This window comes from Sander lucioperca, chromosome 12 (genome assembly GCF_008315115.2).
Source record: "Sander lucioperca isolate FBNREF2018 chromosome 12, SLUC_FBN_1.2, whole genome shotgun sequence".
Classification (NCBI taxonomy): Eukaryota; Metazoa; Chordata; class Actinopteri; order Perciformes; family Percidae; genus Sander; species Sander lucioperca.
The window spans coordinates 4,884,786-4,896,680 of record NC_050184.1 but is presented as its reverse complement, the minus strand read 5'-3'; the positions used below and the strand labels follow the sequence as shown (position 1 = coordinate 4,896,680).

General features: G+C 39.9%; 1 protein-coding gene across 2 annotated transcripts in view; it reads left to right on the top strand.

Moving 5' to 3' along the window:
• Positions 1 to 896: 896 nt before the first annotated feature.
• jph2 (junctophilin 2) overlaps positions 897 to 11,895 on the top strand; it is a 30,703-nt gene continuing 19,704 nt past the window's right edge. For both annotated transcript variants that reach the window (XM_031312518.2, XM_031312526.2), the window contains exons 1-2: positions 897 to 1,762; positions 6,217 to 7,033. In XM_031312518.2, the coding sequence (XP_031168378.1) occupies positions 1,384 to 1,762; positions 6,217 to 7,033 (1,196 nt within the window). In that variant the 5' untranslated portion in view covers positions 897 to 1,383. The remainder of the gene's footprint in view (positions 1,763 to 6,216; positions 7,034 to 11,895) is intronic.

The following is an 11,895-nucleotide window of genomic DNA, read 5'->3' as shown; positions in this document are numbered from 1 at the left end:
CCTATACTTACTACCTACTTACCGGTAGTATGCTTTTGATACAGAACTTTTACTTGTAATTGAGTATTTTTAAATAAATGTATGCCTATTTGTATTCAAGTAAAATATCTAAGTAGTAGCCTACTTCTTCTTCCCACAGTTGCTGGTTTGTATTACAAAAGGCTTAACAAAGTTTAGAAGGAATTTAAATATCTTTAATGTATATTAATGCAGTTACCGACATTTCCCAGCAGGGGGAGTGGAGAGAGTGAAGTACAGTACAGGAGCCTACACTGCTTTGTCCTATAATGAAAAACATGAATTCCCACTGTTTATAAATGTAATTAGGTCGCAATGTAAAAAGTCATTATGAGTGGAGCATTACATTTTATATTTTGCAAGTAGACTCCTGTAGTTATCCAGCAACTCTAACTCTTGTGAAAAAATACACAACAATTTATGATTCAACTTACAGTCAAACAATATCCCAAAATATACTGCAATGATAATGTCATAGGAAGAGATATAGCCTACATAGACATATAGGCCTATATATACACTGTTAAATAAAGTTATAATCTCAAGCACAGACACACAGGCTGTAATTTCCTATTGAGAAATATTATCAGGGCTAAGATCTATGAGACCATGCGGGCCAAATAGGAACATCAATGAGAAAATTCGGCGAGTTATCTACTTTTAGATCTATCTTTCATCAAGCTTATTAGAGATTCATTATTGCATTAACTGCATGGTAAAACATAATAGAGATCAGAGTCCTGATGGCACGTACTTCAGCCCCGAGGTGGCAAGACTCTGGCATGGCTCCTTGCAGGCAGCAGAGTAAGGATTGGGTTGTATTTTTGGAAGGGTGTGTGTGTGGGGATTGGTCGCCTTGTTAGGTCTGTTCAAATATTTCCAACAGCAGCGACTGTCAGGAGATAGCTGGGTGGCAGGGACAGGGGGAAAGGGGCTTTTCTCTGTGGCCACCTGGAAAAAGCCATGCAAGATCAGTGGCTTGTCAAGACAGATATCTACAGAAACAATTCCATTTAATAACCCAGTCATCCAAATTTGTAACACAGCGTCATCCATTCTGGAGGAAAATCTGCACATGAGATTGAGTGAAATCGACGACTCCGAGAAGAAGCAACTGGAGTAAAAAAGGGCAAAATAAAGTTTTCTGCAAAGTGTGAAGTGCGCCCCGGAGCTTCATGGACACGCGCAGAAACCCCCAAAGTAACTCCAAAGGAAGAAACCCCCACAAGTTGAGCACCAAGGATATCTCCAATCAGCTTTGATGTCAGGTGAAGATGAAGTCAGACTGACGGAGGTTTTATCTTTAGCCAGGTAACAGACTAAACTTAACTTTCTCATCGGGGCGTTATTGGGCTGCGGGGAGGCATGAGTGGCGGGCGCTTTGAGTTCGACGACGGCGGAGCTTACTGCGGAGGCTGGGAGGGAGGCAAAGCCCACGGCCATGGCATCTGCACCGGACCCAAAGGCCAGGGCGAGTTCTCCGGCTCCTGGAACTACGGCTTCGAGGTGGTGGGAGTGTACACCTGGCCCAGCGGGAACACCTACGAGGGCTACTGGTCGCAGGGGAAGCGTCACGGCCTGGGAGTAGAATCCAAAGGACACTGGATTTACAAAGGGGAATGGACTCATGGCTTCAAAGGGAGATATGGCATCCGGATCAGTGTTGGCAGTGGAGCAAAGTATGAAGGAACATGGAATAATGGGCTTCAGGATGGATATGGAACAGAGACATATGCAGATGGAGGTGAGATTTAGGCTACACGTTCAGACTTTTTACTTTGTCAATATTTTCTTAATAGTGAAAAAAAGCAGTGCTGATTTAGAAATAGCAAATACTCTGTTACAAGCAGTGGTGGAAGAAATATTTAGATCCTTTTACTTAAGTAAAAGTATGCATGTATCATCAGGAAAATGTACTTAAAGTATTAAAAGTAAAAGCACTCAATGCAGAAAAATCCTCACATTTTAGAAAGTGGAAAGGATCCAAACAGTGTGTGTTTAATGGTCTAATCATTTCAACTGGACGTGTAGGTCCTTATATTGTTGGGTACTTTAATTTATAATAAAACACTGTAGGCTATTTTATGAACTACTGTATATGTGTTATGTGTGCACAAATCTTAATTAGTAAAGTAACTAGTAACTAAAGCTGTCAGATGAATGTAGTGGAGTAAAAAGCACAATATTTATCTCTGAAATGTAGCGGAGTAGAAGTAGAAAGTGGCCTGAAAAGAAAAGACTCAAGTAAAGTACAAGTACCTCAAATGTGTACTTAAGTAAAGTACTTGAGTAAATGAACGTAGTTACATTCCAGCACTGGTTACTAGTCAAAGTCGTAACAGTATTAAGTAGCATAAAATGGAAAAGTACAAGTTTATTTAAATGCAGTACTTGAGATGTTCCTGTGAGGGTGTAAAAAGTACTCAGATTCTTTACTTAAAAGTAGTCACAGGCCTACCAGAATGTAAAAATACTCTGTTACAGGTAAAAGTTCTGCATTCAAAAATCTCATGTAACTTAAAGTCCAAAAGTAGGCTATTAGCAATATCAGATTATACTTAAAGTACCAAAAGTGCTGGTAAGGTGGAGCAAATGTTAGTTAGCTGTTGGGAAGTTTAATAAGATAAAAAAATTAAACATTTTATTAGATAATAATATGTGTTTTTTTTTATATCGAATAACTCAAATGACTTTATTTACTACTAGGTAGCTTGCAAATTTTCCTCTGGGAATCAATACATTTTTTATTTAGCATTATATATTTTTTGTATTAGTAATCTTCATCTGAAAAGTAATTTAAGTAATCAAATACATTTGGAAGAGTAAAAAGTGCAATATTTGCCTCTGAAATGAAGTAGTAGTAAATGGAAATACTCAAGTAAAGTCCAAGTACCTAAAAATTGTACTTAAGTGGAGTACTTGAGTAAATGTACTTAATTACTTTCCACCTCTAAAATGTGGATATGTGAATATGCATTAAACTGCAGCTGCATACCTTTGCAGTAGTAAAGGAAGCATTCAGATCCTTTACCTAAGTAAAAGTGGCAATACTAAATCTAAAAATACTCTTTGTATCTCTAGTTTAATCCTTAAAAATGCATTATATTTTATTTGTTGATCACATGTTATGTATCTAAAACCAGTCAGATAAATGTAGTGGAGTAAACCGAATAAAGTAGTATAAACTGGAAATACAGAAGTAAAGAAGGACCTTAAAAATTGTATTTAAGTACAGTTCTTGTCTTGAGTAAAAAGTGACTTTCCACCACTGGATTTTATGAGAGGATCATAACTAACTCATACAGCTTTAAAGTGCTCATATTATGCTAATTTTCAGGTTCATAATTGTATTTAGAGGTTATACCAGAATAGGTTTACATGGTTTAATTTAAAAAAAAAAAAAAAACACCATCTTTTTGTTGTACTGCACATTGCTGCAGCTCCTCTTTTCACCCATGCGCAGTACCTAGGTAAGGACTACTAGCCAGTCAGAAGCAGAGTATAAGGGAGTGCCACACTAGCAGCTAGGCGAGCCTTATAACGTGTGTTACAAAGTGACGCATGTTCGTCTCTGAAGTAAAGGCTGGACTACAACAGAGCTGTTTGGAGCAGTTTGTGAACAGTGTTTTCTGTTGGAGATGGTAAGTCCCTTTGGGGTGGACTTTGGGCTTTTTCACTTTGTAAACCTATAACGTACACAAAAAAGATATATAACACAATAAGGAAAGGGGAAAAGCCAAAAACCATAATATGAGCACTTTAAGACCAAACCCCCTCAAGTCAAGTGTGACCATATGGTCCATTGGAAGTTCATTGCAGGCAACTTGGAGACAAATCCCAAAACAGAGCAGCCTGATGATCCTCACGGCCATTTCTGAGGTCTGTGTGTAACCAGAAGAAAATATCACCCTGCTGCTGTCAGTCAAGGTGCTCAAAGCTTGTTGGAAATCAAACCCCGCAGGAATCTTGGTGGTGGAAGAAGTATTCAGATCTTTGACTGTTGTCAAAGTAGGAATACTGACATGTACAAATATTCTGGGCTCTACGCTTCAAAACCTTACTGTAAAAGAACTACGTATAAGCAAAATGTACTGAAAGTACTAATTTGCCAAAACATGTATTCATTATATATAATATTATGTTCTTATGTTACTGATAGATTACTGTGTACGCAGCACGTTCATGTTGTAACTGATGTAGCTAACTACTTAAATATAAATCTATAAAAATGCATCGTATTTTTTTACACTAAGTAGTTCTTGTTGTGTATTTTAAGCCTGAATCTGCAAAGTAACTAGTAACTATAGCTGTCAGATACATGTAGTGGAGTAAAAAGTACAATATTTCTCTCTGAAATATAGTGAAGTAGAAATATAAAGTAGAGCAAAAAGGAAATACTCAAGTCAAGTACAAGTAGGGCTGCTCAATTATGGAAAAAATCATAATCACAATTATTTTGGTCAATATTGAAATCACGATTATTTAACACGATTACTCATTGACTTTTGGAAAGATGTTGCATTTATTGAAGTTAAAAAAACAGTGGCCAGGTTAGCTCAGTTAGTAGAGCAGGCGCCCATATATAGAGGTTTACTCCTCGATGCAGCGGCCGTGGGTTCGACTCCGACCTGCGGCCCTTTGATGCATGTCATTACCCCTCTCTCTCCCCTTTCATGTCTTCATCTGTCCTGTGGAAATAAATGCCTGAAATTGTTTTCTAAAAAAACAGTGAACAAACCTTGAACTGTGAAATTTCCCTATATACTTTCCCTGTTGAACTTTTTTATTTTACATTCACAAGACACATACTTTTTTTTTCCATTACAAAACAAAATAAGAGTTTACTTGCAAAACGTAATGTGCAGAATAATCATTTTTCTGGATCACATTGTTTTTGTGATCACTAGGAGCCGAAATCTAAATCACGATCAAAATTTGATTAATTGCACAGCCCTAAGTACAAGTGCCCTAAAACTGTTCTAAAAGTACTTGTGTTAATAAACGTTTTTTCTTTCCACCACTGATCATATATCATTTTATGTTAACAGACCGGATTAGGTTAGATAAAAATGAAAGGTTACAAACAACCCTGAGCATTGTAAGTGAAGTTTTGAATCCTTAGACACTCGCTGATCCACTGGACTGTATACAGAAAACTAAACGGGTTTGAATAAAATCATTTGCTGTGATCGCTGCTTGTACAATAGCAGTGGTTCCCCTCCGTAACAGCTGACTCATCAGCTTTGAAGCCCTGTCTGGTGGAAGCTGCAGTGGGGGATGTGATAGCACCAGATGTCAGGCTGTAATAATAGCCCACAAGCCCCATGCCCTCTTGGCCTCGCGGGCTGAGCTGAGGCCTAGCTGTCATCATAATCCACACTCATGTCAATTTTAGCATGAGACCAGACCTCAAGATGACTTGTCAGTCACAGCATTAATGAACGTTTCACACTAAAGATATCCAGGACATTCTGGCAGAAATAAAAGGATGGGTACTTTTATATGAAGTGAACTATTTTCACTCCAGGTCATGTTTCAAAGTCTGCAGCCATGCTAGCAGCTCTGTGAGGCTGTAGTCTAAATGCTAACATGCTCACAATGGCAATGCTAACATGCTAGTATTAAGCAGGTATAATGTTTACCAGGTTCACCATCTTAATTTAGCGTGTTCGCACGCTAACATTTGCTAATTAGAACCAAACAGAGTACAGTTGATGCTGATGGGAATGTTGTTAGTTTTGCAGGTATTTGGTCAAAAAAGTATTAGACAAATAAAAACTTTTATCTGATGATGGCACGAGATGAAAAGTCACGGGATCCCGAAATACAGTAGGATTTGCTATCTAGAAACCATGAATGTCTGTACAAAATGTGCTGCCAATCCATCCGGTGGATGTTAAGATATTTCACAAGATAAGTGAAAGTTGACCTGCTGGTGGCGCTAGAGGAAACATCAGGGGGTCATCAAAATCAGTAGGATCCATCCGCTAGGTTCAGTGAATGTCTATACCAAATGCCATGGCAATCCATCAAATAGTTGTTGAGATATTTCAGTTGGACCAAAGTGGTGGACAAACCCCTGACAGACTGATATAGCCATCCCTAGAGCTATGCTGCTAGCATGTAAACAATATCCTCTGATGTTTGGTCTGTGGTGCAGTTAAAAAGGAATAACTCCCTATTTTCTGATGTTTCTAGGTACTTTCCAGGGTCAGTTCACAGGTGGGATGCGGCACGGCTATGGGGTCCGGCAGAGCGTCCCTTATGGCATGGCAGCAGTCGTCCGCTCCCCTCTTCGTACCTCCCTGACCTCCCTTCGCAGCGAGCACAGCAACGGCACCGTCTTGCAGCAAGACGTCCCCATGATCACTACCACCAACGCCTCAGGTGAGGAGACACCCGTCGCCACCCCTACCCAGCTGGGACCGTCCCGCGGAGGCTTCGCCCTCACTCTACAGGTGGACCCAGAGGCTGTGAAACCCAAAAAGAAAGGCCTGTTTAACAGGAGCTCCCTGCTGGGTAAGCTAAAGAAGTCTGACTCCAGTACCTCGCTGTCCAGCCAGAAGAGCAAGATCAGCTTCCTGAGGACGGAGTCGGCTCTCAGCTCCAACGCCAGCGACACCAACTCCACCATCAGCATCGGGGACGAGAGCCTGGCCGGAGCCGAGGATTTCCCCCCAGTGGAGGCCGACATTGACGCCACCACCACAGAGGTCTACATGGGTGAGTGGAAGAACGACAAGCGCTCAGGATATGGAATAAGCGAGAGGTCCAGCGGGCTGAAGTACGAGGGTGAGTGGCTGAACAACCAGAGACACGGCTACGGCTGCACCACCTTCGCCGAGGGAGGGAAGGAGGAGGGCAAGTACATGAACAACTTGCTGGTGAAGGCCATGAAGAAGAGGGTGATCCAGCTGAAGGGAACCAAGATCAAGCAGAAGGTGGAGCGAGCGGTGGAGGGCGCTCAGAGGGCTGCAGCCATTGGCAAGCAGAAGGCAGAGATCGCTGCTTCCAGGTGAGAACACATTAGTGGTGAGAGGATTCTCCTGATTTCTTTTTTTTCTTGTTTATCAGTGTTAGTATGTTGGTCCAGTTCAGTTCTAATACACTGCTAATTTAGGGGACCACTCTGCAGATACTACAGAAAGGAGAGATGATGTGACACGAAAAATTTGAGCTTTAAAGAAGACAGGAGAAGTGGATACAGACGTGAGGAAGCAGCAGAGAGAATGGGGAGACTGGGGATCCTGACACTAACCTTACGTTATGTCCGATGTTACGTGTGTTAGCTTAACTTACAGAAATATAGTTTGGTTTATAATTTGGCTATTTGACTTGGTAACAAACTGCTTGCTGCAACTAAACGTCAGACATAACGTTAGCTTAAAAAGAAAACTTAAGTTATGGGTTCTTTACACTGTTGGTAGTGAATATCACCACACATCAGCTTTTAGGCATTTTTCTGTTGTTTGCTAGGAAACGAAATTGACAAGTCAATGGAGAGCGGAGAGTTGTTTTCCCCTCCGGTGGCTTTCAGAGTATGACGCGATGCGCTTTTTCTCTATACTATATCGTAATACAGCTCAGCCCTTCTCTATGGATCAGAGGTAACACAAAACTCATTGCAAGAGAACACAAAATTAATTGCGAGGGAACGCAAAGGTATCTCAGAAACAACCTTTTCTGGCCTTTCAGGGGCTCCATACAGCACTAAGCATCTGTACCTGGGAATTTTTGAAAAACACAAAAGTCCATTTAACAGTGTTTACTACGGTGGCCGACAGGGGCAAACGCCCTGCAACTTAAGAAAACACACGCAAATAGACAAAACACAAGCAAATTAAGAAAACAACTTCATTAATTTGACAACACATGTGCAGCATTCAGCAAAAGCGCTGCAAATACCACAACACAACCAAATACATAAACGCACTGCAAATATGAAACGATGCAAAAAGAAAAGCACGCAAACCCCGAAAAAAGAAGCGATGCAAAAAGAAAAACAACTTCATTAATTTGACAACACATGCGCAGCATTCAGCAAACGCACTGCAAATGCACACAACACAACCAAATACATAAACGCGCTGCAAATATGAAACGATGCAAAAAGAAAAGCACACCAACCCAGAAAATAAATGCAACAAAAAAACGCTGCATCCAGATTACACAACGGAAGTTCTCCAGACCTCTAGAGGGAGCAGCTAAGTGGAACAGCTGGATTTTCGACCTCACGGGGAGAGAGGGAGGGAGGGAGAGAGAGAGAGAGAGAGAGAGAGAGAAACTGCATAGACTGTAAATATTAAATCTATGTTTGAGATATGTTTTCTCTCGTTTGGTGGGTGTGTCTCGGCTCAGGTCACAGGTGATACTCAGTCAGCAGAGACGTCTGTAAACTTGTGGTGATAAAACATTTAAAACTGCATCAGCATTTAACGTTGACGTTTGTTTAAGCCACATGAGAGGGTTTAATTTCGAGGTCCGAAAATCAAGTGTAATATTGTGATTATACGACAACGGTTACCAACAAAATAAGTGATCAGTCTGTATTCATATTGTGGAGAAATTCGCTCTTGAAATACAAAAAACAGACAGGATTTCTAGTCCCTCCCTGTTAGTAAACCAGCCAATTTACCGTGGGATTTATCAAACTGAATAAATCCCGCCCGCACATAAACACAAAACTGCTTTGCTAACTTCAACGTGTTGTAAGTAAGACATCTGCTGAAAAAGTTATTGTATTCATTAGCATGATTGTCGTACTGTTTAGTTCAAAAACATCCAAAACACCAAAGTACGAAGACAGCGGACCAGACGCAAGCTTTTATTTTGAAAAGCCGAAGCTCGGGGACAGCACCAGCCGGGAGGGCATGAGACGGGAGCATAGACTGTATATTAATAATATATTATGTTATTAATAATAATAATAATAATATGAATTTAATATCGGTTAATAACGGTCGAAAATCCAGCTGTTCCACTTAGCTGCTCCCTATAGAGGTCTGGAGAACTTCCGTTGTGTAATCTGGATGCAGCGTTTTTTTGTTGCATTTGTTTTCTGGGTTTGTGTGCTTTTCTTTTTGCATCGTTTCATATTTGCAGCGCGTTTATCTATTTGGTTGTGTTGTGCGTATTTGCAGCGCGTTTATGTATTTGGTTGTGTTGTGATATTTGCAGTGCGTTTGCTGAATGCTGCGCATGTGTTGTCAAATTAATGAAGTTGTTTTCTTAATTTGCTTGTGTTTTGTCTATTTGCGTGTGTTTTCTTAAGTTGCAGGGCGTTTGCCCCTGTCGGCCACCGTAGTTTACAGCTGTTCTGAAGATATTTCCAGAATGCTCAAAGACTGTTCAAACCCTTTGGATGAAATAAATATTCAATGTGCTGCAGGTCTTTATTAACCTGTGTCTGAAGTTGCACCTCTTTTTCTCTTGTTTCCCAAACAAAGATGGTAGCCAGAAATGAAACAATTTATACAACATGAAACAAAATGTTATAGTTCTGTTATTCATTATCATTTGTCAAAACGAACAAGGAGATATGTCCTTTACAACTACCTGGAAATTAAATATAGTCCCAACTTGAAAATTTTCTGTTGAGCAGATGGAATATTATTGTATCCAAATGGTTCCTAGAGTCTTCAAGGATCCTGGAAATACCTTTATTACGTTGGTAAGTAATGTTAGAAAACTTTCTGGGGTTTTTCACAGATCACAGCGTATTTATTTTTTAGAGAAACTGATGCTTAGTGCTGAGAGGCACAAACCGGGGCGAGCTTTACTCAGAGGGCAGTGTATGAAATGAACAGTTCATATAGAGACTATAGCCATAAAAAGAGACACTTTGTTCATTCAGAGCCACTAACTCCCTTCACTGACTCTGGCTGCTGGTCACATTAATTCCCATAATAGAAAACACAACCAAAGAGTCATTATGTTTATTTGATACTGTGTTACAGTTAAGAAATAATGGGCGCAGGGGCTAAAGTGGCTGTTTAGAGTCACACTGTTTAAACCACAGGATTTCATATCACGCTCTGGATAACGAAATGTTTAAAGGACAATTCCGGCGCAAAATGAACCTAGGGGTTAATAACACATGGGTACCGAGTCGACCGTTCTCTGGGATATGTTTTCATGCTAATCGAATGTGACCAGTTACAGAAGACAGTACCGTTCTTCGCCATCTTGGGAAAACAGTCACGAGTCCCAAGGTTATAATCGTTAACGAAAACGAACGAAATAACGAAAACTAGGTGGGAAAAAACATAGTCGTTAACTGAAATTAAAAATAAAAACGAGGCATTACAAAAAAACGATAACTAAACTAAAACTGTAATGTCTGTTTGCAAAACTAACTAAAATAAAAATAAAATTATCGAGTAAATGTCCTTAGTTTTCGTCTTTGTTGATGTCTTTCATAGAGCAAATAACGTTATATCTTTCCGACCATTTCCCGTAGACATGTATAGTTTCCGACTGGGAACCCAGAAATCCCGACATTCCACGTCAAATTGAACACAACATAGTCAAGTCGGAAGAAAGCGGCACCTATTTGATTATGACTGTGTCAGATAAAAGCAAGTGCCTTGCAGTGGAAGGTGGTAAAATATGTGGACAATTTATTACAGGGAAAAATCCCACGAATTTGAAAGTACATTTGAGAAGCGCACACAAGGTAGCAGGGGAAAGTAGCTTACCTTAACAAGGTAAAGGAGAACGCAAAGCCCCCTTTCCCCGAAACAGAAGCTAACCCCAGTAACGTTACGGGCATGGATGTTACAGGGCCTGGCAGCATGACCGAGACAACAGCAGGACAGGAAGGCTTTCACCGGCGACCCGATAGCTGCTGGTTAGTACATACGCAGGAACACCGGGAGGAAGCGTGGGTTAATATGTGGATTGGGGGATACTGGGATGTCTACATAACTGTGTGAGTCGATTGACTAAAAAAAGTTTGCCACTTTACTCGAACCAAAGTTCAAAACAACTGTTGATGTATGTCTTCTTTAGTCTGTTGCCATTTAGTTTTTTTTCTTGGAACATGTCACTTACACATTTTGCACTTACTGCAGCGTCTTGTGTAGACTGTTCACATATTTATGACCATGTAGGCTACATTTTATGTACTGGTGTTATTCTTCAATACATTGTGAATAAATATTTCTAAAATTGTTTTTCTTGAGTTATTATTACACAATACTTTTTGAATCCCCCGACAAATATTATTACAAAAAAAAGACTAAGACTAAAACTAATAAAAACTAAACTAAAACTAAGCATTTTCAAAAAATAAAAACTAAACTAAACTAGCAAACCCGCTATAAAAACTAATTAAAACTAAACTGAATTTGAAAACAAAAAGTCAAAACGAAATAAAAATAAAAACTAATGAAAAATGCAAAACTGTAATAACCTTGGTCACGACCAGTCGTACGATGAACGCCGTGTAACCAGTAACCAGTAACATAGCTCAAGCACGCCGTTCGTTGTTCGACTGGTCATGACTGTTTTCCTAAGATGACTGTCTTTATAAACTATCTTTTTAATAAACTGTCTGTACAAAGTTCTCAATGCTTCGGTTTACATGTAGGGACCCTCATTATGCTACCGTGGAAGTATGGTGCTATTTTGAGCCTTGTTAGTGGTATAGAAATAGAGATTTCTTTTTACTTTCGCATGCCCCGACGACTAGCTTTATAAGCTAATTAGCGGTTTGCGATAAAACTGGTCACATTCGATTAGCATGAGAACATATCCCAGAGAACGGTTGACTCGGTACCCATGTGTTATTAACCCCTAGGGTCATTTTGCGCCGGAATTGTCCTTTAAGCACAGCATGGTTTTCCATAATTGATGTAATGCAAATAGTTCATTTGC